Source organism: Neoarius graeffei, chromosome 18 (assembly GCF_027579695.1).
Source record: "Neoarius graeffei isolate fNeoGra1 chromosome 18, fNeoGra1.pri, whole genome shotgun sequence".
In the NCBI taxonomy this organism is placed as follows: Eukaryota; Metazoa; Chordata; class Actinopteri; order Siluriformes; family Ariidae; genus Neoarius; species Neoarius graeffei.
In genome coordinates, this window is record NC_083586.1 from 14,083,598 (window position 1) to 14,109,640 (window position 26,043).

General features: G+C 46.6%; 1 protein-coding gene across 1 annotated transcript in view; it reads right to left on the reverse strand.

The window, feature by feature from the left end:
- Positions 1 to 6,101: 6,101 nt before the first annotated feature.
- Positions 6,102 to 26,043, reverse strand: part of LOC132865947 (C-type mannose receptor 2-like) — a 56,692-nt gene continuing 36,750 nt past the window's right edge. Inside the window, exons 3-6 of the mRNA XM_060898447.1 lie at positions 8,143 to 8,523; positions 7,605 to 7,949; positions 6,880 to 7,242; positions 6,102 to 6,787 (exon numbers count right to left, since the gene is read on the reverse strand). Of these exons, the coding sequence (XP_060754430.1) occupies positions 6,777 to 6,787; positions 6,880 to 7,242; positions 7,605 to 7,949; positions 8,143 to 8,523 (1,100 nt within the window). The 3' untranslated portion in view covers positions 6,102 to 6,776. The remainder of the gene's footprint in view (positions 6,788 to 6,879; positions 7,243 to 7,604; positions 7,950 to 8,142; positions 8,524 to 26,043) is intronic.

The window sequence follows — 26,043 nt, forward strand, 5'->3', positions numbered from 1 at the left end:
GTACAAGCAAATACAACACAAAAACCATTTTTAAAACATTCACTTAAATTAAACAGACATGGTAAAAACAGAAGAAATATATTTAAGGCTTAGAGTTTGATTAATTCAGCCAAATCAAATATCACTTTCAGATTTGAAGATATTTATCAGGAATCATTTTTAAAATATTGAGTAGTATACCATTTCCTGTTTAAAGGCATAATAAAAGGCATCAAATATATTTACCCTACTTATGAATGGAAATGCCGAAAAGTTTCTGATGCGTTTTAGCGAGACGTGGACTTGTCTGGGAAATTAGATCAACAGCGAGCTAACCCGCTTTTTACTTCATTTTTGACATTTTTTGAATAATTGTCGTCCTATTATAAATATAATATTTTGAATAATTGTTCCGTAGCAATATGCTCTGTCTCTTTTCTCAGTCAACATTGAGATAAGACTGACCCAGATAGATAGCAATAATATAAACAAACAACCATCCATGCAAGCATGGCAGACAAGGACACACAGATATCTGCACTTGGCACTTTCTCACAATAATAAATTTAGTATAATTAAATCTCTTTATATTACTAGGTAAATTCCATATACATAAAGTCAAAATGTCCAAGACAACCAAGTCTCATTCCCATTAATACTGTTAATTGAATTAAAAATGTATTTTAAGTCTCTGTCACATAGCGAATCCAACAAAAGGTGCTTATCAGCTATTCAATTTTATTCAAATTACATTCAGTGAAATTGTTTGTCATTTCAATTTGCCCTGTTTTATATCTCCTTTTCTTTTTTTAAACTTATTGCTCCTTATGAGGCTAAGCTTAAACATGTTCCTCCTATCCACACAGGATATGGAATAGATAGGCCTTTAATGTATTTAGTTAACCATAATTTTTTTTTCAGCAAGAAACAGAGTTAACAAACGTTTACTTGAATAACTTTTTGTCCTTCCAGTGGTGTTTATAAATCGGAGACATTAAGAAAAAACGTCATAAATTATCATGATTATGATACATTGGCTTGTATAAGTATTCACTGTCCTTGAACCTTTCCGCATTTTGTTGCACTGCAACCTGGAACTTAAATGGAATTAAATGGACATGAAACTACACAAAATATGATTCAGTATTCATGTGCTTCCTGTTTATGTTAAGCAGTACCTCTTTCTCTGGATCGATGTCATCCTACAGTGTCATCATACCTAAACCTGATGGTACCTGGCGTTTTACGCAGGATTTACGTAAGATTAATGAATTGATCGTCCCTGTTCCACCCATTGTACCTGATATTTCTCATCATTGCTGTTTTTCCGTTATTGATCTCTATATTAATCAATATGGATTAATATATTAATCTATTGATCTCTGTTCTGCCTTTTTCACGCACATGGGGAAACAGTATGCTTTGACACGTTTTCATTGTTTCAAGGTTTCATTGACTCTCCTGCTGTTTTTTCAGCCATAATTCAAATTCATAACGCACTCTGTGACCTCTCCCTCCCTCAGGACTCTGTGGTCTTGCAGTATGCAGATGCAGACACAGACTGGTATCTGCTGAGTCACCAGAAATCTGCCAAGACACTTCCTTGCGCCTGCTCCAACATCTGGCGCACAAGGGCTTTAAGGTTTCCAGGACCAAGTCGTAATATTGCATGGACACTTAAGTATTTGAACTTTTGAAGTTTTGAACTTTCTCAAGGCTGTCATTCTAGACACAAAACGCCAAAACGCCCTGCAACTAAACATGCACTGATGTCTTTTCTGGGTCTTATCAATTACTGCAGACAATGGATACAAGCTTCTCCGTTTTGCAATCTCTCATCACGGTCCACTGCAACAGCCTTTGACCTGGACTGATACTATGATGGACGCTCATCACTTCCTCAAAAGCGCTCTTTTGCCGCTTTTCCACTACAAACGCGGCTGAGCCGTGCCGTGCCGAGTCGAGCTGAGTCGAGCTGAGCGGGGCTGTTGGAGTTGCATTTCGACTACAACCGCGCTGAACCGTGCTGGCTGGAAGTGGGTGGACACATTGGGTGGAGTTAGCGAAAGTGGGTGGACGTCACGTGATGTCGTTAAGCAGCGCAAACAGTGACATCAGTGACAGTGGCGGAACAAGTCAGAGCCGGGCCGGGGGTGGGGCAAATAACCGGGCCCTTTATTAAAGCTTATCATAACATCATTTTAGGCTACAAAATGTCCGCAACTGCGGTGTTTACCAATTTCAACACTACCGGGTGCAACTATATGTTATTTAGTACATCAAGTCCTTCAAACGAACATGTAACTCAGAAACAAAAAACATTAGGATACTGTACATGGCTCATAATAAAACATCAATAGCCTATACTGCGCACATTATTTGAAGGGCATACGAATGAGCGCTCAGAGTGGTGACAGGAAGAGTCAGAAATAAAAGGAGGGCGGTGCAAACCTCACTGAATGCACTGTGTTTACCAATTTCAACACTACGGGGTGCAACTATGTTATTTTGTACATTAAGTCCTTCAAACGAACATGTAACTCAGAAACAAAAAAACATTAGGCAACATACTGTACATGGCTCATAATAAAACATTAATAGCCTACTGCGCGCATTATTTGAAGGGCATACGACGAGCCTTGCACTCCGCGAACTCGTCCACGATGCTCTGTATGTCACTGATTCAGTGATCTTTTAAGCGGTAGTCTCACGACCCGGATAGTAAACAATAAACATGGAGGACATGGAGTCGTTAGTGTTGCTGGTCTTGGTGCTGTGGCTTGTTGTCACCAACAACGCCAACAGATACTGGCAAGAGCGTATAGATGAGGCGAGGCGCATAAGGCTTCAGAAATTCTCGTAATTCGTAATTCTTCTCCTTCCGGGTTTGCGGTGTTTACAGATCCCAGCGTGCTCGCGGGGCGTGTGTGGGCATGTGAGGACACTCCTCCTCACCAATCAGTGCACAGGAGAGTGTCTGCTCACACCCCCAGCCTCACTCGGCACGGCTTGGCTCGCTTCAGCCCCACTCCAAAACCGTGCGAGTTTTAGGGGCTAAGCAGGGCTGAAGCGAGCCGAGTCGTGCTGGTTTTTGGTAGTCGAAACGCGAGCCGTGTCGGGCTGAAGTGAGCTGAAGTGAGCTGAAAAAGGGTAGTGGAAAAGGGCCATAAGTTCCGCCTCTGGGGTTACCTGATTACTCCAAGCCCTTCCAGCTCTATGCCTGTGAACACCAAGGCACAGCCTCTGTGGAGCATGAGGGGGGATGTGTCCTTGTGCGGGTTTTTTTATCCAAAACATTAGACATTGTTTCTCAAGGCTTACCTGCGTGTCTAGGGGCTGTCTCTGCATGTGCTCTGATGGTTTTAGATGCGGAAAAATTGGTTTTGTCTCACTCATTGATCTTGCACTCGTCACATCAAGTTAAACAGGTGTTGCAAAATTTACAGACCCATTAAATTAATTTATCAGTAATTTAATTGATAATTAAATTAACATATGACTGTTTATTCTCTGTTCTACTAACAATCTTGAAATTCGTGTCACATCCTCTTTTGATAATGTAGGTCATGCTCTCGCACGCCTCCTTAATTCTTGGGATGACACTTGGGATGACATTGATATTGGCTGTCTAAAAATTGTACCTGTACATACTACTAGTATCAGGTCTGATCTCTCTCCTCCAGCCCTCTAGGGATCTTTGTTGATGGTTCTTGTTCTAAACCTCAGACGGTGTATAATATTTATAATTTATAATATTTATAATACCTCTGTGGTTACTCTGTGTGTTCACTGCCTGATATTGTGCATGAGGCATACGCTCTTCCTTTCTCATTTGATTTTTGTCATCATGATTGTGGACAAATTCTCTGAATGGGTAGAAGCTTTTCCCTGTTCTCGAGAGAACACGAAGGTAGTTACTCGTATTCTGGCAAAAGAAATAATACCTAGTTATAATATAATAATAATAATACATTTTATTTATAAGCGCCTTGCAAGGTACCCAAGGACACTGAACAGTAAAACAAACAAACAATAAAAGCAGAACAATAAAATAACAACAATAAAATAATAAGAAATCAATAATAATAATTACCTCAAAAGTCACACATATTGTAAGTATCTCTCACTAAACTGGTGTTTTCACATTCCGTACCACCCTCAATCCTCCGGTATCGTAGAACGTACTAATCGAACATTGAAAGACAAACTAACTAAGGCCATGCAGGCCACAGGTTCGAAAAATTGGGTAGACTTATTGCCAGCCACTCTGGCTGAAATTCGTCTGACACTAAAAAATTATTTTGGAAGACTTTTCCCTCTCCCCTGGAAGAAGGGAACTCCGGCTCTGGGTACCTCTGATTTGAAAACACATATAGACGAGTATTCTGCAGCCCTTATAGATAAGTTGCATAAAATTTGTGTCAATATTATCTCCACCATCAGCACCCACACACCCCTTTCACGTGGGAGACAAGGTGCTGGTGCAACTTTTTAAACGATTTGGACAATTGGGAGAACCTATATATAGTGGGCCTGCAGACATAGTCGCCATTACTTTTACTGCTGTTTTAACTAATCTTTTTCCACAGTGGATCCATGCCATGCGATTGAAGAAGGCTCCATAACAAAGCTGTGTTACAATGACAAGTTTGCTATTAACGTTTTTTTCTATGTCCCTATCCAGTCTCTGTTTTCTCTTTCTCTCTCTCTCTGAGCTCTACACAGATTTGACGTGACCTGTGTGCAGCCCTGGCCGACTGAGAATCCTCAGATTACCTGCAAGACATTGTGAACAAAGACGCCCCATTTGGGACCAATCATCCTCACTACAACCATGACAGTCCTCATCACGAGTTTCATGACTACTCTACTGCTGCTCGGAGCAGGGTTACCCGCTCGAGCTGGACCTCAAGACAACATCTTCTGGCAATTCACTAACTGGACTGCATGAACACACACAAATGAAAGTTGTTATATCTGTCATCTGATGCCGTTTTCTACTATTATTACACGTCTCTATGCTCTGAAGCTCTGTATTCTTACAGGACTCTGTTCTCACTATAGGTCGATATGCCCTATAATTCCATTTTCCCTCACTGTTTTAGAACAAATTACTCTGAAGGAAGTAGCGTGTATTTGGGACAAATTAAGAGGTTTCTCTAAGCTCCGGTGAGGTGGGACGAGGGCTGATAGGGCATGCCCGCCCTCTGAGCACCAATACCTGTCAAGAAGAGCAAGGATTATCTCAAGCATATGAGTTGTATGTATGATCAGAATATTGGGGTGTGATACTAGATTACAATCTAGTATCGGGGGGGGGGGGGGTATTGTTAGATTTAAAGCCATGATTTAGGTTAGTTTTATAGCTACACATGATTTAGGATTGTTAAGACTTTATGATTTAATATTTTAGAGCTTTTTAAGATCCTTTATTATAACAGTGATTTTAAACTATCCCTGTGTAACCTGACCTTCCTCCAGTGGAGAAGACACACACTTCTTTGCTAAGACTAAACATAGTAGAATTGTCGTAAAAACATTTCGCGCTTTGACGTGCATAAATGCTGAAATTGCTGAATCGCTGATATGAATATTATTTTGCTTATGATTGAAGGTTTCATTCACACACACATATTGTAAGGTTTCATTCCTTTGTAAGGATAAATAATTGTAAATATTTATTTTTGACCAAGAAGGCAGTAATTCTTAATACTTATTCTTAATATTGTAGTTAGAATGCCAGCTAGAAGGCATTGAATTCTGTGTAACTTGTAAGTTACTGTGTGACCTTCTGTCTAAGCTAGACACATTGCTTGAGACGTGTTTTGGAACATTCTATCAGAACATGAGGTAAATGTTGATATCTGTTAGAACATCTGAAATGTATACAGGATATATTTTCACTTACACACATACATATTAATGGAATGAAGGAATTGGAATTAAGATGTGATTTGCTGACTTAGCACAAGATATCCACACACACACACACACACACACACACACACACACACACACACACACACACACCTTACACCCACCCCTCTCTGAGGTCATACACAAACACACACACATTTTACACACACACATATTCGATAGACAATACATAAACACAGCTGCCGTTTAGAGAGATTATAATTTATTATAAAAGGTTGTCTGTAAAATTTCATCTTTGGCGAGAAAACTGTGAATAAACAGCAGTGAAACCGATCTCTGGTTCTCTGTTTTTTTGCGGTGTTTTTTCGCCCCAGAATTCTGCAGGTGGCACAAGGGCATTGGTCTCGAGAAGCTGACCGTTCCAGCTCATTTGTCCAGATACACAAAAAATGCACAAAAAAAGAAACAATAAAAATGTATCACATGACACCTGTATACCCATCACCAATAATGAACATTTTAACATCACTGTATGCAGGGCGAGGTGTTCCAAACTTCCTTCATGGGTGTAAATGATCTGAATGTGGGATGTTTCCCAGATGAAAAAAATTAAAATGTCCAGAACAAACACACTGAAGAATAAAAATCCAAAGAGATTTCACCTTAATTGCCCATAAACCCTCTATTCGTAAGAAAAGCAAGCATATTATAGATAACGTTCTCTGATAATATGAAAAGATCATGCAGTATGGAGAGAGTGGAACTGACTGAGCATATTAAAAAGAAATTGTTGAAGCATCTGGATAAAGAGGATACATTTATATCAATAATGTATATAAGAGTATAAAATGAGACAGTACTGTAGATCTGATTTTGATACAGATGGTGGACCACAGCTTGTCTTCAGTCTTCATGTTCACTCAAAACATTTCTTCATCAATCATACAAAGAAAAGACAAATATTTTAATTATAATATAGAAAAAGCTTATGAGATCACATTCCGAAAAAACATTGTGACTGACCATCATAGGTAGAGCAGATGAAGTTGAGTTTGTAGCTCTGAGGCAGGTCGATCCACTGCTGCTGTCCTCCAGACTGAACTGCTCCGCTTCTCTTCTCATGGCTGCAGTCTTCATTCCATGTCCCGGTCCCCGGGGCCCAGTCCTGATAGCAGACCATGGTTCCAAAAACCCAGAACCAGATCCGCTGGGTGCAGTCGTGACGCAGGCCGAGCCACACGTGTTCAGTGGAGGCATCTTGAACCACCTCCTTCACCCAGAGCTGCATCTCCTCAGTGCGCACTGAGACCAGGTCATAATGATGATTCCTGCAGTAATTCAGAGCTTCCCGCCAGGTCAGATTCTGTTTGATCAAGATCAGTCTGTCTGGAAAAAGCAAACATTCAAGAAAAGATAAAGTGAATTTTTACAACGCAAGATAAAGTTTCACTGTTTTTTTTCCTCTCTGTGTTTAGCAGAGGAACATTAAACCAACAAATATATCTGGATATAAGAGCTTAAACGAAGGTTAATGGTATTTTTTTTCCATATCTCTGTTTTTATACAAACATTTTCATTGTTTTGTTTCTTGTAAGTTTTATCCACAGATTAATTTGCTATTGTATTTATAAAACAGAGAGTATTGAATACAGTTTATAACAATCCAATACAGCATTAGCCATCATTAAAAAACTCAAAATAAAACGAAACAAAAAAGCTCTTTGTTGAAACACCATCGTGTAACTCACTCTCATGACAGATGAATGGGAGTTTTTCTGTGCAGTTCGCATCACTCCAATAGTGTGGCTCAGACACAGACACTGCAGCACAGTTCAAACCTCCACTGGGTCCGGTAGAGCTCCAGTATCTGAATGAGGAATTACTCTGATCTGACCACTTCCAGGAGTCATAAAACAGACCAATCCAAGCAGGCTCATTTCTTGAACTTTGAATCTTTCCCCTGATCTCCTCATTCTCAGTTTGGTTCCTCACACTGACCAGGTCAGTGTGATTCTCTCGGCAGTAGGTTTGGGCATCACTCCAGGTCTTTATCTCATTAATCAATATGTATCTATCAGTATTTGTGTTCTTTTCTGAAAGACATTTAATTGACATCATGATTAACTCGTTCATGACTCAATCAGATTTCTGTCTTTTCTGCCATCAGATGAAAAATATCAAGGACAGGAAATAATACACACAGATCCTGTTTTTTTTTTTTTAATGTAAAGCCATAGATTGGCAATAAATAAATAAATGTATTAACATCTATTTGCAAGTTCTTACCTTCATAACACACAAAAGGGAATGAGAAGTTACAGGGGTAATCATGCCACTTGCCATTAGATTTGTACATTGGAACACAGAACTCAGTTCCCCCAGGTTGTCCACTTTCCCAGTTTCTGTACGTGTCTCTGTCTCTGTAGAAAGTTTGGTCTGCCAGAGACCACTGCCATTTCCCAGTGCCCCCTCTCTGTAGACCGATCCAAGCTTGCTTTGCAGTTTCCTTCTTCAGTGTGTGATCCAGCTTTATCATCTCTTCCATGTTATTGATGGAGGCCAAATCAGTGTATTTCTCTCTGCAGTAAGTCTGAGCTTCACTCCAGGTTTTATTCTCATTCACAAAGTGATAGCAGTGAGGAACATCTGCCCTGATACCACACACTACTGTGAGACACAAGAGAGACATGTTATGTGGTGCTGTACTTCTGCAGAAATGAAATATTTACGTCTGAACAATGTAATATATCATGCAAAATGAATGAATAAATAAATAAAAATGGTATTTGCTTTTCGATAAAACTTTACAATGTTCTCTTTACTTGTGATTAAGATATTTGCAAATAAAACATTTTTGTATCTTTCAAAATGTGTGAAATTGTCAGTTTCAATTTGTAAAATGGTTTTCACTTTCTCAATTTTTATTTATTTATTTTTTCTCCTAGAAGAATAGACCAACCTTCACTTTCTCTCTTTTCTCATGCTTTCAACGTTGGTAAATTTGCTCAGTAAAAATTCCACCAAAAAAACACTGTAAACTTGGCCAGACAATTTTTCCCCCTTTGCTATTGAAACAAACTAGTTTTTAAAGCCAAGATAATTTATTTGCACCTGCTCATTTTTATATTTTGAGGAACCAGAAACAGCATGTGCTGTTAAAATCTATTGACTGTAAGACAACATGAACTAACCAAACCACTAGATACCAGAGGTTTAAGCTGTGATACATGAAAGGTAGGGTGAACACATCATATGGTGAGTGGTAATGCCAGTCTAATGGAAGAAGGATTGTTCCTTCTTGATGAGGAAGGGTCCAAGGAACCTGGGTGCCAGCTTGCGAGAGATGGCCCTAAGTGGTAGGTGGCATGTGGAGAGCATAACTTGTTGACCCACTCAGTAGGTGGGTGCCTTGGAGCGATGTTTGTCAGCCTACTTCTTGGATGCGAGTGCGGAGCGAATGAGTCTTCTCCGGGCCAATGCCCACGTTCTCCTGCAGCGGTGTATAAAGGCCTGGGCTGATGGTACAGCGACCTCCTCCTCCTGGCTGGGGAACAGTGGTGGTTGGTAACCTAGTGAGCACTGGAACGGAGACAGACCTGTGGCAGAGGAAGGGACAGTGTGATGTGCATATTCGATCCACGATAGGTACTTGCTCCAAGAACTAGCATCCCTGGACACCATGCACCTGAGTGCAACCTCCAAAGCCTGGTTAGCCCATTCTGCCTGGCCATTGGTCTGTGGATGGAAGCCTGAGGAGAGACTACAGGTGGCCCCGATGAGTTTGCAGAAGGGTCTCCAGAACTGTGCAGTGAACTGAGGACCCCGGTCAGAAACTATGTCGGTAGGCAGACCATGTAGGTGGAAAATGTGGTGGATGAGTAGTTCTGCGGTCTCTTTGGCTGAGGGGAGCTTGGGCAGAGGAATGAAATGGACAGTCTTTGAAAAATGGTCAATGACAGTGAGGATGTATGTATTGCCACTTGAGTTGGGGAGTCCGGTGATGAAGTTCAGGGCGATGTGAGACCAAGGTTGATGTGGAGTAGGAAGGGGTCTGAGTAAGCTGGCAGGGGGTCAATTGGCTGTCTTGTTCCGGGAGCATGTGTTGCAGGCTGCCATGAACTCCTGGACGTCCTCCTTGATGGATGGCCACCAAAAGTGCTGCTGGATGAGAGCCAGGGTTCGGGCGGCTCCCAGATGATAGGCCAGCTTGGAACCGTGACCCCACTGCAGCACCTGAGTTCAAACATGACCAGGAACAAACAGATGGTTATGAGGAATATTCTTGGAGTTACCTTCACCGGGGTCCTGCTCCAGGGCCTTCTGCACGAGCATCTCAACTTCTAGAATAGCGGCTCCCAACAGGCAGCGTGGAGGAAGGATAGTCTTGGGTGGCTTGGACTCCTCTTGGTGGGAAGAGAACATCCTGGACAAGGTGTTGGGTTTGCTGTTCTTGGACCCTGGGTGGTAGGAGAGCATGAAGTTGAATCAGGAGAAGAAGAGAGACCAACGGGCTTGATGGGAGTTGAGACATTTGGCAGACTTGAGGTACTCCAGGTTTTTATGGTTGGTCCAGACTAGGAATGGGAGGTCAGACCCCTCGAGCCAGTGCCTCCACTCCTCCAAGGCTAGTTTCATGGCCAGTAGCTCTCAGTAGCCGATGTCGTAGTTTCGTTCAGCTGGGGATAGCCAGCAGGAAAAGAAGGAGCATGGATGGACCTTGCTGTCATTGGCCCTCTGGGATAGGATGGTTCTGACCCCTGACTCGGAGGCATCGACCTCAATGATAAACTGCTTGGTAGAATCAAGTATGGTGAGAATGGGAGCTGTGGTAAACCTGTGCTTGAGACTGGAAAAGGCTTTCTCTGCATCCTCCCCCCACTTGAACTTGGTCTTGGTCGAGGTCAGGGCTGAGAGAGGTCTGGCCACCGTGCTGAAGTTGCAGATGAAATGCCTGTAAAAGTTGGTGAACCCCAGGAAGCGCTGGAGCTCTCATCTCAAAGATGGGGTGGGCCAGTCAGCGACTGGCTCCAGCTGGAGGGGGTTCATCTGGATCTTGGCTGGTGAAATGATGAACCCCAGGAATGAGACAGAGCTTTGTTAGAACTCACTCTTCTCTGCCTTAACGAACAGTTTATTCTCCAGCAGGCCTTGAAGAACCTGCCGGACGTAACCCCAATGTTCCTCCAGGGAGCGAGAGAAAATCAAGATATTGTCCAGGTAAACAAAGACAAAAAGGTGTTAAGAAAGTCCCTCAAGACATCATTAACCAGTGCCTGGAATACCACAGGTGCATTAGTCAGGCCAAAAGGGACTACGAGGTACCCATAGTGGCCTGTGGTGGTGTTGAAGGCTGTCTTCCACTTGTCCCCTTCCCTGATCCTGACTAGGTGATAGGCATTGCGCAAGTCTAGTGTGGCAGCGGGGGCGTGGTCAAGCACCGGTCTGTGACAGGAGGGCGGAGTTGGGGAAGGTAAGTGGCAGAATCGCTTCACCTGAGTGTCATTAACCTGTGTTTTGTGTGTTCTCCCCAGTAAACCGCCCTATTTAAGGAGGGAGAGCGAGAGCAGAGGGAGAGCCGGACGAGATGCTGTGTGTGTCTCTCTCACGCTATTGAAACTGTGTTGCAACCCTGAAAAGTGTGGCAATAAAGCCGTAAAACCAACCTGATCTTTGTCCTGCCGTCCTCTGTGCTCCACCCACACGCGATTCACGCTACAGTGGTGCCGAAACCCGGGACCGTGGAGCACCTGTCCTGCAGCCCCATGGAATCCTCCCCGTTCGCGGACTTGGTCCACGCCCTCGCCACGGCCCAGCAGAGCCAGCACCAGGCGCTCGTCACACTCCGGAAGGAGCAGGAGCGCCGCTTCGAAGCCCTGGTACTGGCTCAACAAGAAGACCGTGAGGCGTTCCGGCGCCTTCTCGCGTCGGCAGGGTCCCCCAGCGCCCCGGCCGCGGGCCCATCTCCCATCACCTTGACTAAGATGGGCCCGCAGGACGACCCCGAGGCGTTCATCGCATTATTCGAACAGGTCGCCGAAGCCTCGGGGTGGCCGATGGAACAGCGCGCGGCGCGCCTCCTCCCCCTCCTGACGGGAGAGGCGCAGTTAGCCGCACTACAGCTCCCCGCCGACCACCGGCTGGCCTACGCCGACCTTCGCCGGGCTGTCCTCCAGCGCGTGGGGCGCACGCCGGAGCAGCAGCGCCAGCGCTTCCGCGCGCTGCGAATGGAGGAAGTCGGCAGCCCGTTTGCGTTCGGCCAGCAGCTCCGGGACGCCTGCTGGCGGTGGCTGAGGGCCGAAGATCACGACGCCGAGGGGATCATCGACCAGGTGGCGCTGGAGCAGTTCGTCGCCCGCCTACCCGCCGGAACCGCGGAGTGGGTCCAGTGCCACCGCCCGGCGTCGCTGGATCAGGCCGTAGGACTGGCGGAGGATCATCTGGCGGCTGTCCCGGCGGCAGGACAACGGATGTCTTCTTCTCTCTCCTCTTCTCTCTCTCTCTCTCTTCCCCCTCCTCCCGTGTCCCGTCCTCGCCCCATTCCCCCACCACGGAGGCGGGGGCCGGCCCCACCCCAGCCGGCCCGCCGCACCCGTGGTGCCCTCCCGTTTCTCCCTTCTATGTCTGTCTCTCCCCCCCCTCAGGTGAGTGACCCTCAGTCCACAGCTGCAGAGGGGAGGCCCGGGCCGGTTTGCTGGCGCTGCGGGGAACCGGGCCACCTGCAGCAACAGTGTGCCGCGATGGAGGTGGGGGCGGTGGTGCGGATCCCCGACGCGCCAGAGGCTGCCCTCGATCAGGCCGGAGCATATCGCATACCGGTAAGTGTACAAGGGGCGACCTATCAGGCGTTGGTGGATTCGGGTTGCAACCAGACCTCGAGCCGCCAAAGCCTGGTGCAAGACGAGGCATTGGGGGGAGCACAAGGGGTGAAGGTGTTGTGTGTGCACGGGGATGTTCACTGCTACCCGTTGGTGTCGGTCCACATACATTTCAGAGGGGACAAATCTATAGTGAAGGCGGCGGTTAATCCTCGCCTTACCCACTCTTTAATCTTGGGGACTGATTGGCCGGGATTCCGGGGGTTGATGGCACACCTAGTAAAGAGTGGGTCCTGCCGGTTAGCCGGGGGGGGTCCCGATGTCGTTTTGGCTGGAGCTGCGGTCGCAGGGCCGTCTACGTCATCTCCGCGACAGAGTGAGGGGCCCCCGGCTCCTCCTCTTTCTATTGGGGAATCCCTCGCGGATTTCCCACTGGAACAATCGCGAGACGAAACTCTGCGACACGCGTTTGACCAAGTGAGAGTAATCGATGGTCAAACGCTCCAGCCGAATGCCACCCCGACCTTCCCCTATTTCTCCATCTTAAAAGATAGGTTATACCGAGTGACTCAGGACACTCAGACGAAGGAGCGTGTCACCCAGTTGTTAATTCCAAAGAGCCGTCGGGAATTGGTATTCCAGGCGGCTCACTTTAATCCCATGGCGGGACACCTCGGGCAGGATAAAACACTCGCCCGGATAATGGCCCGATTCTATTGGCCGGGGATTCGCGGCGACGTCTGTAAGTGGTGTACGGCGTGCCGCGAATGCCAGTTAGTAAACCCAGCGGCTATTCCAAAAGCGCCCTTGCGCCCCCTACCATTAATCGAGACCCCGTTTGAACGAATTGGGATGGATCTCGTCGGGCCATTAGATCGGTCAACACGAGGGTACCGCTTTATATTGGTTCTGGTGGACTATGCAACGCGATACCCGGAAGCGGTGCCTCTTCGCAATATCTCCGCACGTAGTATTGCAGAGGCCCTCTTCCACGTCATCTCCCGGGTCGGAATCCCGAAAGAGATTCTGACTGATCAAGGCACCTCGTTTATGTCACGAACACTGGCCGAACTGTATGGGCTATTGGGTATTAAGCCGATCCGCACCAGCGTGTATCACCCACAAACGGACGGTTTAGTCGAACGGTTCAACCGCACCCTCAAGAATATTATCAAAAAATTCGTAAGTGAGGACGCACGTAACTGGGATAAGTGGCTCGAACCCTTGTTGTTTGCAGTGCGAGAGGTCCCCCAAGCCTCCACGGGGTTCTCCCCATTTGAATTACTGTATGGGCGTAAGCCGCGCGGCATCTTAGATGTACTGCGGGAAAATTGGGAGGAGGGACCTTCGCAGAGCAAAAATGAAATACGTTATGGATCTGCGCGCAAAACTCCACACGCTCACCCACTTAACTCAGGAGAATTTGCGGCAGGCCCAGGAACGGCAAACCCGCCTGTACAACAAGGGCACGCGCCTTAGAGAGTTCACTCCGGGAGATAAGGTACTCGTCCTGTTGCCCACGTCGAGCTCCAAATTAATCGCCAAGTGGCAAGGGCCCTTCGAGGTCACACGGCGAGTCGGGGATGTCGACTATGAGGTTAGGCGAACGGACAGGGAGGGGGCGCTACAGATCTACCACCTCAATCTGCTGAAGCTCTGGAATGAGGAGGTCCCCGTGGCGTTGGTGTCGGTAGTTCCAGAGAAGGCGGAGCTGGGGCCGGAGATCCAAAAAGGGTCATTGGCATCTCGCACCTCTCCGGTCCCCTGTGGAGACCACCTCTCCCCGACCCAACTCACGGAGGTTGCCCAGTTGCAGGCCGAGTTTTCGGATGTGTTCTCGCCCCGGCCCGGACGCACCAACCTCATAGAACACCACATAGAGACGCCCCCGGGGGTGGTAGTGCGTAGCCGACCCTATAGATTACCCGAACACAAAAAAAAGGTGGTTCGGGAAGAACTTCAGGCCATGCTCGAAATGGGCATCGTCGAGGAGTCCCACAGTGACTGGAGCAGCCCGGTGGTCTTGGTTCCTAAGGCCGACGGCTCGGTCCGGTTCTGTGTGGACTATAGAAAAGTCAATGCGGTGTCTAAATTCGACGCGTACCCAATGCCTCGTATTGATGAGCTGCTTGATCGACTAGGCACGGCTCGCTTTTACTCGACACTGGATTTGACGAAGGGATATTGGCAGATCCCCTTGACTCCATTATCCCGGGAGAAAACGGCCTTTTCCACACCGTTCGGCTTACACCAGTTCGTCACACTTCCGTTTGGGCTGTTTGGGGCGCCCGCTACGTTTCAGCGGCTGATGGACCGGATCCTCCGGCCCCACGCCACCTATGCGGCCGCTTACTTAGACGACATAATCATTTATAGTAATGACTGGCAGCGGCACCTGCAACACCTGAGGGCCGTCCTTAGGTTGCTGAGGCGGGCGGGGCTCACTGCCAACCCGAAGAAGTGTGCGATTGGGCGGGTGGAAGTACGGTATCTGGGCTTCCACTTGGGTAACGGGCAGGTGCGTCCCCAAATTAATAAGACAGCAGCGATTGCGGCCTGCCCGAGACCCAAGACCAAAAAGGGGGTGAGACAGTTCCTGGGGCTGGCTGGCTATTATCGTAGGTTCATACCTAATTATTCGGACGTCACCAGCCCGCTGACTGACCTCACTAAAAAAGGGGGCGCCAGATCCGGTCCAGTGGACGGAGCAGTGCCAGCGGGCTTTCTCTGAGGTAAAGGCTGCACTGTGTGGGGGGCCACTTTTGCACTCCCCTGACTTCTCTCTCCCCTTTGTGTTGCAGACGGATGCGTCGGACAGAGGGCTGGGGGCCGTTTTGTCCCAGCAGGTGGGGGGAGAGGACCGCCCAGTGTTGTACATCAGCCGGAAGCTGTCAGTGCGTGAGGGGCGCTACAGCACTATCGAGAAGGAGTGCCTGGCCATCAAGTGGGCGGTCCTCGCCCTCCGTTACTACCTGCTGGGGCGCTCTTTCACCCTCTGTTCGGACCACGCGCCCCTCCAGTGGCTCCACCGCATGAAGGATGCCAACGCGCGGATCACCCGTTGGTATCTGGCGCTCCAACCTTTCAACTTCAAGGTGGTCCACAGGCCGGGGGCGCAGATGGTCGTGGCGGACTTCCTCTCCCGTCAAGGGGGGGGGGAGTCGGCTGCGGGCCGGACGGGCGCCCGGCCTGAGTCGGGCGGTGGGGGTATGTGGCAGCGGGGGCGTGGTCAAGCACTGGTCTGTGACAGGAGGGCGGAGTTGGGGAAGGTAAGTGGCAGAATCGCTTCACCTGAGTGTCATTAACCTGTGTTTTGTGTGTTCTCCCCAGTAAACCGCCCTATTTAAGGAGGGAGAGCGAGAGCAGAGGGAGAGCCGGACGAGACGCTGTGTGTGTGTGTGTGTCTCTCTCACGCTATTGAAACTGTGTTGCAACCCTGAAAAGTGTGGCAATAAAGCCGTAAAACCAACCTGATCTTTGTCCTGCCGTCCTCTGTGCTCCACCCACACGCGATTCACGCTACATCTAGTTTATTGAACACCTCAGTTCCCTGGAGTAGTTCAAAGGCTGTAGTCATGAGCGGTAGTGGGTAGCGGTTCTTGACTATGATGGCGTTGAGACCTCGATAGTCAATGCAGGGGTCGAGTGACTTTCTTCTCCACGAAGAAGAATCCTGTCCCTGCTGGGGAGGAGGAAGGGCGGATGATCCCAGCTGGCAGAGACTCAGTGATGTATTTCTCCATGGCTTGTCTCTCGGTGGGGGAAAGAGAGTAGAGATGTCCCTTGGGTGGCACCATCCCTGGCAGGAGGTTGATACCATGGTCATAGGGCCTATGAGGGGGAAGGGACACTGCTCGGGTCTTACTGAAGACAGGCTTGAGGTCCAGATATTCCGGATGCACATGAGAAAGGTCGGGAAACTCACTGGCTGAGGGCTGAGGTGGTTTGGCAGGAGGCAGAGCAGAGTTCAGGTAGGAGGCCAGGCAGGAAGGACTCCAGCCTAAGATGGTGTGGTTAGTCCAGTTTAAGTGGGGGTTGTGCTGCATCAACCAGGGTAATCCAAGAATAACAGGAACGTGAGGGTTGTTCATGACATGAAGTTTTATAGTTTCGGAGTGATTGCCTGAAATCCTTAGGGTGAGCGGAGTGGTGAGGTGAGTGATGGTGGTCAAGCCAGTGCCATTGAGTGTCAGGACAGTGAGAGAGACCTCGAGGGCGAGTAACAGGATTCCGAGATCCTTGGCGGTGGTGGAGCAGATCAGGTTCCTGTCCACCCCCGAGTTGACAAGCGCCTGAAGATGGTGATGCTGGTTGTTGAGAGTGATAACAGGGAGCAACGGCCAGTCAGCAGGGGACTGGTTCAGAGCATTGCCCACCAGGGCCCCTCGATTCACTGGTGGGCTCGTCCTTTTAGCGGGCAGACTCAGCAGATGTGTCCCTGCTGACCGCAGTAGAAACAAGCCCCCGTGCACCATCGGCGCAGTTGTTCCTCAGCTGACACCCATACCTGATCTACTTGCATGGGTTCGACGGACGAGGCGGGTGGTGGAGAGGGGTTGAAGTTGTGGCAGCTCCTCTCTCTCCTCCATTGTGAACCCGCGCGTCAATACAATTGGCCAGGTCCATCAGGCTGGAGAGGTCTGACGGCAGTTCCTGCGAGACAAGTTCATCCTTGATGGCGTCAGATAAGCCATATAGGAACGCGTCAACCAGGGCACTCTCGTTCCAACCGCATGATGCTGCCAACATCCGGAACTTGATGGCATAATCCGAGGTAGATCGGGACCCCTGCCGCAGCTCCATGAGCACTCTTGCCGCCTCCCGGCCAGACAGAGAGCAGTCAAATGTTCAACTTATTTCCTCAGAGAATTCCTTGAAGCTGGAACAACAGGGCGCGTCGGCATCCCAGACCGCCGTCCCCCATTCCCTACCCGGGAGCGTTCTGTGGGGAAAGCCAGAGGTTAGAGCTCCAAGAGCAGCGAACACTGTGACAAAAAAGATCTGCAGGTACCTGGTTCTCCATTGTAGGGCTGAGGCAAAGGGAGTCTTGGTTTGTGGAGAGCGGCGGTGGCGGGAGGTGAAGAAAGAGATGGCTCAGCAGGGGTAGGCATGGCTTGGGAGTGCTGGAGTTGCGTGGCTAGGAGGTTGAGTGAGTCAGACAGGGTGGCCAGGTTCTGGGTGATCTGCCTTAGTTCCTGTTGGTGGGTCCTGAGGAGGGCTCCTTGCTGCTGCATAGCCATTCTCAAATGGTTAAGTTCCGCTGGATCCATGTTGGCCAGAACGTACTGTTAAGGGTGGCGAGATGTGGTGAGTTATGATCCAATAGCAGAACACAAACCAGAAAATCCAATGAATAAAAAAAATGATTTAGTTAAAGTAAAAAAAAAAGTCAACAAATAAAAATAGCAAAAATAATCCAGACAACAACAAGGTAGAAAAAGACCAAGTGCTAATATGAAAAAACATGAAAAAAATAGTTCAGACAACAACCATAGTGCAAAAAACAAGAAAAAAAAAGACAAAACATGAGTATAAAAAACTGTGGATAAGACTAGGCAAAACAGAGAGCAAAAATCAAGAAGCAAAAAATGGCACAGAGATGACATGAGAAACAGACAAGACATTCTGGCAAAGTCCCCTTCTGAGAATGGCCTATTTATACACAGCAGAGCAGACCAGGAAGTGAATGCCGGCAAAATGGAAGTCCCATCCCGGATCCGGATTGCGCTGAACTGGGAGATACAGTAGTAAATCTCCGGAGTGGAAGTCCAGGGCGGATCATGACAAGAACAGAATATGGCCAGGACTCTGCTGTCTACCTTCATCTTAACAACAAAGGACACTCATTTCAGGATTGCAACGTACGCATTTTAGCCAGAGAGGATCGTTGGTATGAGCGAGGAGTTAAAGAAGCCATTTTTGTCAACCTGGAATGGCCATCACTGAACAGAGGTGGGGGTCTAAGACATCATTTATCAGCCACCTACAATGCAGTCCTTGGCACCCTTCCCAGACAACTGAATGCACACCAAAACCCAGCTGTTTTCAGTGACTCACTGGAGGACAGAGAGAATCAGCATTCCATTGATCACCCTTACAGGCAATCCATTGATCATCCTAACGACTCTCAAGGCCGTTCACAACCAGCCCCCAGTGACCCACACCAACAGGATGACTCAATGACTCCTTAGGTGGGGTTTACATTAGACCGTATCAGCGGATCATCAGATTAACATTTTTAAAACGATTAGTGTGCACACAGCAACGCCAATACACGATTCGCGTGCACATAGCAACACCAATACACGGATACGCTCAGCTCCGCAGGCATCCTGCGCTCCAAATCACTCCGCCCTGAACAGCGAGTGCCCTCTGGAGGGTGCGCACTCCGGCCCTGCGCAGCTCACAGAGCGCGCGAGTATAGCGCACGAGCAGTGATTTGGGACTGAGCCGCTGTGTGTGTGATCTCAGTGCATGTCGGGCATGCGCGTCACTTACCACTTGCAAGTGGAAGGATGGCAAGCCTAAAGACAATCATAACTACACAATGGGCAGTATTTGCATCAGTATTTGCAGTATTTTCATACTTTTATATTCTTTAATGAAAGGTGATACAAGGCGGAAGTCCGCGCCGTTTTTCAGCAGTCGCATCACATGACCAACGCCAGCGAATCAGGAAGGTGGATGTCACAGTGACGTTGTCCAATGACGACGCCAGCTAGAGCTCAGCACAGCGTATCCGCGTATTCTCAATGTTTACACAGCACCGGACCAGACACGATTTGGATTGAATACGTGGACCCTGGCGGATTCCCGTTTCCCGGAGTTTCCAGGCGTTTTAATGTAAACGGACAGTGCATCCGCGAAGAAAATGAGACAGATACAGTCTAATGTAAACTTGGCCTTAGATGAGCTTTTCATCCATGAGAGGATAAATACCTGATGCTCCCTACCAGTCAGACAGAACTGAAGAAGCCTTTTGGATGAGAGGTGAAACGTCTTCAAGAATCTTCAAGCAAGTCCAGTTGCTCTCTTTTACCACCCACAGTTTACCATGACGGGCAGCAAGGTGATGTAGTGGTTAGCGCTGTCGCCTCACAGCAAGAAGGTCCGGGTTCGAGCCCCGTGGCCGGCGAGGGCCTTTCTGTGCAGAGTTTGCATGTTCTCCCCGTATTCATGTGGGTTTCCTCCGGGTGCTCCGTTTTCCCCCACAGTCCAAAGACATGCAGGTTAGGTTAACTGGTGACTCTAAATTGACCGTAGGTGTGAATGTGAGTGTGAATGGTTGTCTGTGTCTATGTGTCAGCCCTGTGATGACCTGGCGACTTGTCCAGGGTGTACCCCGCCTTTCGCCCGTAGTCAGCTGGGATAGGCTCCAGCTTGCCTGCGACCTTGTAGAACAGGATAAAGCGGCTAGAGATAATGAGTTTACCATGACCTGGATGACTGAGAATCTTCACAGACAACAGAACATGGCACTTGACCTATTTATATTTCATGCAGCTTGGAATAAATCATAGATGAGTTCATGAGAAATATTACAGTATAAGCCATGTAAAGGTGGATTGGAGACGGATGTAATTACTGATAGTGTGTTTATTATAAAAACAACAAGCAGGCATGCAAGTCGAAAACGTAAAGTAGAATCAAAAACCAGAAGACAGGCAAAAGTCATGCAAGGCACAAACAGACTAGATGAGACAGAGACAAAAGGCAGAATCCAAAATACAAACGCAAGCGGGAAACCAGAATAACAATGGAAGAGAAAGGCTTGGTAAGGTCAGACAAAAGAGTACCGAGTGCATTACTTCACAAAGTCTGTGAGAGTTCAGCGTCATTAGGCCTATTTATCAAAAGAGTTTCCTGCATTGCAAATGAGGAAAACATTTACTGCTGCTCAGAAATGATCGTGGCTATGGGGAAGCCATATTTGATGTACCACGTGACTACAGCGATAACATGCAGGACTTCAACATGATTCTAGCGGAAAACCAACTTCGTAAAATGGCGACAAACATAATGAAAACACATGGAATATTTAACCTCCACTTCACCTGCATGAAAAGTTTTCAGTCAAAGCCAATATAAAAAACCCTCAAAAAATATCAGAATTATACCACACTCATCATCTCTCCATACAAAACCCCTGTCAAAAATCATACATCAGCACTCGGGTCTGCCTGCAGTTATACCGCAACTGAAAAAGGCGCTCAAGTCAATGCAGTCATCTGACCTTAAGATCTGCTGGAAAGGTTTGTATATTAAGTCAATAAAACTGTCATGTAAGTGGCGGTAGATGGATGTAATTGCTGGAAGACTGTGTTTATTATAAAAACAATAAGCAGGCATACAAGTCCAAAGCATGAGGCAGAATCACAATTGGAAGACAAGCAAGGGTCATGTGATGTACAGAGAGGTGAGCAGAGGGAGAGAAAAAAGCCAAAATCCAACCGTTAGTCAAAACCCAGAGTAATAACACAAACAAAGGCTCGATAAGGTCAGACACGAGTGAATGGAGCGGTTACTTCCGAAAGCCTCGTTGTGTTCAGCATCCTTATGAGTGTGCGCTGATTGCACTTTAATCTGGAACAGGTGCATGGAATTAGTCCGTGAGGTGCACACTGAGTGATACAGTAGCTCACGGCTGGTGGGATGTGAGAAAAACATTATTTTAATGAATATTAAAATTAATCTATTCTGTGTAATTTGAGACACTGACACATTAAAAAGTGTTTAAAATTTATTGGATGCAATTATATTCGAGGGGTCACTGAATGTAAATATTCTCTCACTTCATGCTCATGCATTCATTGTAGAACTTATAAAGCAGAACACTTTCACCCCCCAACCTTTTTGCACAGCCGAATGTTGATTTGAATCCTTACACCTAGTTGGTACCTTGTTTTGTTGCACTGGTAATAACGCAACATTATGTGTCCTTCTGTCTCTTTATACATGAGTGAACTTATAATTGCAGAGTGTTCTCCCCAATAATTCACTTGTCTGTATAAACAGGAACAAGTAGAAAGTAGACGAGATGCCATCATTTGCTGCTTGATGGAGTTCTTTGGAAAGTCTGCAGAGGAGCTCATCAAAGACTACCAGGTAATTTTTTTACATCTTCTGATTACTCTTGTGTCCATGGTAAACATGTCTGTTCTTCAACTTATTAATCTAACCTTAATATTTGTACACAGATCTCTACAGGTCAGTAACTCATGCCATTGTGTGGGGGGAAAACTTGCCCTTTTTAATTGAGATTATCAAATGTGTAACACGGCTGTGACAAACCAGACACTCACAGATTGTGAATGAACTCAAGGTTTTAATGACAACAATGAAAAAAGACAATGTACAAAAGCCAGGCCAGGTCAATACCGAGAGATCCAAAACAGTAATGAGGGCTAGACAAATCATGGTCAGGAAACAGGCAATAGTCCAAGAACCAGGAATCAGTAGACATGGGCAATCAATATACAAGGGCTAGGCAAATCGGAATCAGGAAACAGGCGAGGATCGAAAAACCGGGAAGCAAGAGAAACAGGCAAACAAACACAAGGGCTAGGCGAAACGGGAAGAAAAAAAAACGGAAGGAAAAAAGGGTCATGAACAGGCAAACAATCAGAATAATAATGCTTAGTAGGCTCATGAAATGTAGAGGAAATACTGTGCAACAAACAAAACAAACAAAGGGGTATAAATACAGACAAACAAAAAGGTACAGGTGATGGTGATTAGAACTCAGGGGAACCATTCCTAGGAAGTGGTTCTGGGTTGGCTGATGGAGTGCACGTGGTAGTGACTGGTGTGTGAGGGGGATTGTGGGAAGTGGAGTCCTGAGTGTTGGGTGAGCCCGGAAGCGTGACAGTACACCCCCTCCAAGGAGTCCAAGAAGGCCGAGGGACTAGAACGACCACGACGACTGCCACCCACGCTGCCGGGAACACTCCTGAACGAGCCATCAGAACTGCCATGGTGCTGGACAGAGGGCTGTTGCCATGGACAACCTCTGGGACCACTGTTGAGCAGACTGCCAGGAGGGCTGGACCCATGGCACCTGGGAAGGCCCCAAGGCCGAGGTGTGGGCTTCTCTGGATGACACTGATGGAACTCCTCCACCAACACAGGATCCAGGATATCTCGTGCGGGAACCCAGCTACGCTCCTCGGGCCCATAGCCCTCCCAGTCCACTAGCTACTGCAGAATCCCTCCTCTCCTTCTGGAGTCCAGCAACCAGCAGACAGCATACCACTTCCACGTACACCGGAGGTGGGGGTGCGACATCAGGTGTGGCCTCATCCAACGGACCTGAGACAACAGGTTTCAAGAGAGATACATGAAACATGGTAATGCACAGGCAGATCTAATTTATAAGTAACCTCATTCATTCGCTGGAGAATTTTAAACAGACCAATGTATTTGGGCAATAATTTTCTACCTCCCTCCGGAAACCTGAAGTCCCGGGTCAACAGCCACACTCGGTTCCCAGGGAGGTAAGTAGGTGCATCACCTCTATGACAATCCGCCAGCCTCTTGTTTCAGCTGAGGATGTTCTCGATCCGCTGGTGGGTCTGTTCCCAGGTCTGCTCGCTCTGTTGCATCCAACCGTCAATGGTTAGGTTGTCAGAGGGCTTGGAAGATGCCATGGCATTAAGGGGGGTTGGTAATCCAGCATACATTGAAAGGGTGTGAGCCCCGTAGCAGAGCTGATTAATGAGTTTTGGGCCATTTCGGCCCAGGGCAAGTAGTTTGACCAGTCGGCTTGATTATCGTGACAGTACATTCTCAAAAACTTTCCCAGTTCTTGGTTGACCCTTTCACATTGACCATTAGACTGGGGATGGTAACCAGAGGTGAGACGAACATTAACTCCCAGTCTCTCAAAGAATGCTGACCATACATGAGGGGTGAATTGAGGCCCTCAGTCAGATACTATATCTCCTGGAATACCAAATATACAGAACACATAGTTAAAAAGGGCTACAGCAGTCTGAAAGGCAGTAGGTAGGCTAACGAAGGGAATAAATCTCACTTCTCATGAGAACCTATCAACAATGGTCAGAATGACCATGTAGTTCTGTGAGGGGGGCAAGTCAGTAACAAAGTCTACTGCTATATGTGACCATGGATGAGAAGGGACAGGCAAGGACATGAGTTTACTGGCAGGGAGAGTTTTGGGTGTTTTGCACTTTGAACAGGTAGTGCACGAGGAGACAAACCTATGGATATCTGATAGCATATTTTCCCACCAGTATCTGCCAGACAATAACTGGTGTGTATGTGTCTCTCCCGGATGGCCAGAAGTCAAAGAGGAGTGGGCCCACATAATTAATTTGTCCCTTGTTCTTGATGATTGTAGATCTGTGACAAAGGCTTGCCTTCTGCTCATGTGCTTTATTTATGCACTGAACTTACTGTAAGTTACCCACCAAAGATAAAATACACATTTGAAGTATTTCAGAAGCTCCTCCTGGAGCTTGATTTCCTGAAGTTGTCTCCCCAAGTCCAGTCTTTGTGCAACAAGCTTCTAGCATGAGTGTGTGCACAGGTGTTTCTGATCTGACTTTGTTTCACTTGAAGTTCAGAGGAAATGAAATAATTTGCTAGCGAGGCAAATCAACTCAATATTTGATACAGTCAGTTATTGCAAATGTTACTTCATATAAAGTAACAAAAATTACCAAATATGGGACACTACTGTAAATGTAAAAATTCACTTACAGTTTTATAGCTGACATATGTTGTATATTTAGCTTACTTTCCTTACATTTAGCTCATTTTTCTTTCATTTGAGATAGAAATTCGTGTAAAATATTCTATATATAATGGTTAATGTGTGTACATAAAAATAAATCTAAATGTTAAATCTAAATTGCTCACTGAGTGTAAAGCTAAATATTTAGAAAATATGCAAAAAATCTGCGTCAGTGTCATGAAGAGTGCCAATTTGTGGCAGCCTTCAAACATGGCCACCACAGACTACAATTCCCAAGCGCTACAGTGCCCTCAGTCTCTTGAGTTTTGATTAGCGATATAGGAGTGTCTGAGGTTGATAGCAGCTAATGTTAGATGGTCAGTCTATGATGGTCACATAGCACAGAGTGTTTTTGACATGAAACAATTAACCAAACCCGCACTTTAGTGAAGAGATGTGTCTCTTAGTGAACAATTGACTGGCTGTTGTGAATCTTCATGCTGAATAGTTATTATTTCTATTCTTCTCTTTCTAGAGAGCCAAAAACTAGCCGTGCAAAACAAGACACTCTGTCGGGAAAAAGTGTGGTTGAAGGTAATGCTAATGGTAATGCGAGTGGAGCGGTTACCATGGAGGGGGATGCCCTAAGCATTACTAAATTTACAGATGCCCTGCAAGCTTTAAAAAACAGACATATGTGACAAAATTGACTCTAAAGTGGACTCTCTGTCAGAGGTGAGCAAAGTACCTAACTTCATTACTTAAGTCAAAGTACAGATCCCACTGGTCAAATGTTACTCCAATACAAGTGAAAGTTGTACAGTGAGTTTTTTACTTAAAATACTGAAGTATTTGCTTTTAAAAATACTTAAGTATTCAAAGTACATTTTCTGTCAATGCATTGCTGTATTATTGCCACAGCGCTTACAAAACCTAATGCCTCGGAAGCAACCGACTGGATTTACTGACTAGCTTGTAGAACCTGGAGAATAAACGCCTGGTAGAATGTTACAAAATGAAACACAACTGAACTGAAAAAGAGCCATTGTCATTCATGTTTTTTGTTTGTTTTTATTTATTGTAACACTCCTCCCCACCCCCAAAAGGCAGCATTGTAGTGTTCTGACCCAGCTCTGGCAGAGTGTGCACACATGTATATGTATGTTAATCAGGAAAACAGTGGAATAGTTGTAAATACAGCTTGTTTAGTAAATAAAAAGGACAATCCAACCTGATTAAAACCCAGGTCCACACCTCTAGCTTAATAACTGCCCAACAGCAACACTGCTTTAAGCAAGACAAAGAAGTACAAGACCATCATCTGACATCAAAACAAAAAATTCCAGCGATTTGTTGTGACTGACAAGTACAATACTGTCCATCTCACATGTGAGCGTGCATGTGCACGCATGTATTCATACACATATGAATCTGCCTGTGGAAACATGGTGGTTTAACGTTAAGCTAGCTTGTCAGTGAAGCGCCACCTGCCATGCTAGCAAAATCTTTTCCAACTCAGAATCATATTGGGTAGCTGACATTACTAGAAACGAGATTTTTACATGTTGGTTATTTGGCAAGATTATGCTAAAACAATTCTGAAAGGACTTCAGATAAGTTAATGTTATTCATGTTCACGTAATTCCATTTTTACATGCTAACTAACAGTGTCCAAGT